At 35.8% G+C, this 3,766-nt stretch overlaps 1 protein-coding gene across 1 annotated transcript; it reads left to right on the top strand.

Moving 5' to 3' along the window:
• Positions 1-1,664: 1,664 nt before the first annotated feature.
• LOC114408734 lies at positions 1,665-3,027 on the top strand. The gene is made up of 3 exons (XM_028371888.1): positions 1,665-2,219; positions 2,313-2,485; positions 2,587-3,027. Exons 1-3 carry the CDS (start codon positions 1,746-1,748, stop codon positions 2,696-2,698), a joined length of 759 nt encoding a protein of 252 aa, XP_028227689.1. The 5' UTR covers positions 1,665-1,745; the 3' UTR covers positions 2,699-3,027.
• The last annotated feature ends 739 nt before the right edge of the window (positions 3,028-3,766 follow it).

Raw genomic sequence — 3,766 nt, 5'->3', positions numbered from 1 at the left:
ATTGTTAAAATTTTCAGCAACTGGGTATTTGTTTTATAGTGTAAACAGACTTTTTTGGGACAAAATTAAATTTAGGAACTATTTGAATTTTTCTTAAAATTCGTGCATCGTATTTTATATAAAAATCCAAACATATATCTTTTTTTATTGAAAAAGAGAGAAAAAGAAGTTTCTGCATGTATAAATAATTAAATCAAATTAATATACATCTTCAAATTTATTTGTTAGTGTTATTATAAATTTTAATTGATAGTTAGTAATATATTTACCTAACTTGAAATAGGATAAATTTCCTTCTCTACAGAAACAAAAACGAAAAATGAAGTGTATTTATTTGTATTACTACAAAATTTAAATTATGTCATCTTGGCTTATAATCAATACTGCCATACTGGCAAGGGCAGAGTATAGCAAAAATGAGATGAACCTTATCCGGTTGGTTCACTGTTAGAAAAGCAACCTTCTATTTCCTTTCTAAATTGACTTTTTCAACTCGATTTTGTCTGTATTTCAGACGAAACCATTTTCGCTAGAAAAACCATTTGAGAACATAGGAAAGGAAAGCACTTGTACCGTACCATTACTGCATTTCTGTCTGTGATTTATCTAACACGGAAAAAAATAAAACATATATTGGGAAATACGCAAGTCTTATATTGACATGAGATAATCTTAAGATAGAATTGATAAGGTAAGGGTAATTGATATCTTAGAATGAATAATATGAGAGACCTAATTGAACCCCAAAAATTAATTCAAGGGGTGAGAGTTTAATCAATGTGGGGCTTGAATTATTTTTAACACACTTCTCAGACCAAGTCCTTCTTGAGTTCAAGACGTGAACAATAAATGATGGATGTTTATCTAAGTTTCTCACATTATATATTCTAAGAACATACACACAAATATAAAACTAACATAGGAACACTTTTTAATGATTAATCTGTTCATTATTATTATTATTATCATATAAATAGAACTCTTGTCACTTGTTTGACAATTCTACCTTGCTTGCCCCATTCACAAGATTCACAAAAAGTGGATAAGACTTGTAAATTGCACTGTAAATTTTTGCAAATTGTAATGTGGTAGCCTCACCTTGTTTTGATGACGCGATTCTTTATCAACGTGGCGTAATATCTAAACTTAATCACCCTTCCCGTGGTTTTAGCACCTCCCTCCCATAGAAAAGCCACTTTCAAAACCTGTATTATTTTTAATCAAATTATCAACTACTAAATCAATTTAGGGTTTTTTTACATGATCAATTCACTGCTTATAACCTTATAATGTTCATTCAAGTATTTTGTTCCTTGTTTCATTTAATTATAATTTAAGCAGGAAGTAAAATAAAACGAATTTTTCCTTCATAAAACAATTTTAAAGGGGCCTTTTCCTACGAACGCTTGTGTTACAAAAAACACATTCTTAAATTCTCACACTGAAAAGATAATAAAACTTGTATAGTAATAAATAATTAAATACTTCTGTACCCAAAAAATACTATAATTTGGCATCAGAATTCAGAAGTGCACGTGCATCCCGACGCGTGTCGTAATCTAGAGCCCAGTAAGGTCAACCTTTTCAGCGGATCAACGGCCAATATTCGTTTAGAAAATTACGTGTGTTTAGCCATGACCATTAACCACCCAATGCATAAAGGGTGTTCGTTGAACACTTTTATAGAAGTGAGGGGTGATCGATCTTTTCCACACTCAAACCTAAAGAGTCTCATAAAAAAAACTATGCAAGCTTCTCTCATCCGAACCGGCTCCGTGCCGGTCCAGAACACGGTTCTCCCCGGTTCACCGCGAGTCTCACTCACGCGCCAAGCCTCCTTCTCCGGCGACAAGAGCCACGCGCATTCTCCCAGGTTTTCAATCCATTCTTCCCACTCCAACAACCGCAGATCCTCGTCGGAGCGCGACGACGAGAATTTCGGCGTTCGCCGGGATCTGAACCGAACCGGATCGCCCTCGTTTTCACCAATCGTACCTCACGAAGAAGACTTCCTCTCCGACGCCGCTCCGCGCAAGCTCGGAATCCGGCCGGAGGATCTACAATTCGGAGAAGGAGACGGTGGATTCCACCGCGGTGCGCCTCTCACCGGCGGAAACGGCGGCGAGAGGATGAAAATCGGCGCGTACTACGAGGAAATGTTGAGGTCTAATCCGACGGACGCGCTTCTGCTGAGAAACTACGGCAAATTTCTCCACGAGGTGCGTTAAACCGTTCCTCCAACAAACCAATCATTGGATGAATAAGAAAAAAAAAAGAGAGAGAGAGAGAGTGAACGATTTGAATTTTGACAGGTGGAGAAAGACACGGTCAGAGCAGAGGAATTTTACGGAAGAGCGATTCTCGCGAACCCTGGCGATGGCGAATTGCTTTCTCTCTACGGAACGCTTATTTGGGAAACGCAGAGAGACGAAGATAGAGCCAAATCTTACTTTGACCAAGCCATTCACGCCGCTCCTAATGATTGGTATTTTATAATCTATAATCTGAATTAATCAATCTCACATTTTACCCAAACAGGGAATAACGATAATAATTAATAATTGTTTTTATTAATTTTATATGCAGTACGGTGCTGGGATCGTATGCGCACTTCATGTGGGAAGCGGAGGAGGAGGAAGAAGAAGTTAACGGAGGAGCGACGGAGATAACGGCGACGGAGATGATCGTTGCTTTTTAATTTATTAATTTAGTTAACTTATTAGGGGGTTCGAGAATGTCACATGCGTGTTATAGTTCTAACTGGCGTTACACGATTATAATATTTTATAATAATAATAATAATTATAATAAATGGTATCCTTTGTTTGATGTATCTAACTGTAAGCTACAAAAAGGCCATACCACTAGAAGATGAGAGACTGAACTGAAAGCGAAACCTCTGTGTGTCCTTTTCGTTCCTTCTTGTTCCTTCTACAGCCTGTACCATGTAATGTAACTTGTTTGTACATGTAACTCTTTGCGGTATTTTGATGATATTATTATAGTTAATTTTCGTTCTTGAATCTACTTAATACGTTTCTGTGGTGTGTTGAGATAAGTGTTTTTAGTTAGTGACCGAAAATAAGTTTTAAAGTTTGTGTTTCTGAATTGAATTCTTTAGATGACCAAACCTATTTAATGGGAAATTGTGTGTTGAAAATTTCACATGACGTCCAGATAGTCATAAGAAAAATGAAACATATTAAATTTTACATTGAATAAAAGTAATATCGAGATAAATTATATAATTTTCACCTTATATAAGCGTTAATTTTGTTGTAGGATTGAATTAAAGTGGAAACCTTCTTTTGATAGAAATCATAAGTTATTACTTACTACGGTTAATTCCTTTGTGCGGGGGCGCACTCATGTTAAAACTCTGTTTTGTTAATGACTCGATGCCTATTGTTTTGAACATATTTAGCGTGCGTAATTGCAACTTGGAAGTCCCTTTTGGAAGTAGAAATCCAATATAATTTTGGATTAGGCTTTCAAGCTGCTTTACTAATATAGAGACAGCAATATGCCTATCAAATATCAAGTATTAACGATTAAATCGGGCCTACCTTTTCCCCAATTGAACAGAAAACATCTCATCAAACTACAGCAGATTAAGTAATTAATTTTATACGACCATGCTATGCTGACCTTTTAGAAAAATATCTTCCCAATTCAGCTTTCCTTTCATTGCAGCTACAGTAGAGTAGATTAAGGAAAATGTTTTACGTACGTAACCTCTATTTTTGGGTGCATGAAAAAACAAACA

Source organism: Glycine soja, chromosome 1 (assembly GCF_004193775.1).
Source record: "Glycine soja cultivar W05 chromosome 1, ASM419377v2, whole genome shotgun sequence".
NCBI classification, from domain to species: Eukaryota; Viridiplantae; Streptophyta; class Magnoliopsida; order Fabales; family Fabaceae; genus Glycine; species Glycine soja.
This window is presented reverse-complemented; position numbering and strand designations above follow the sequence as displayed.

Coding starts and splice junctions, on each gene's coding strand:
- LOC114408734 (XM_028371888.1), top strand. CDS start 1,746: ATGCAAGCTTCTCTCATCCGAACCGGCTCCGTGCCGGTCCAGAACACG. Junction 2,220..2,312: donor ACGGCAAATTTCTCCACGAG/GTGCGTTAAACC, acceptor GAATTTTGACAG/GTGGAGAAAGACACGGTCAG. Junction 2,486..2,586: donor CACGCCGCTCCTAATGATTG/GTATTTTATAAT, acceptor TTTTATATGCAG/TACGGTGCTGGGATCGTATG.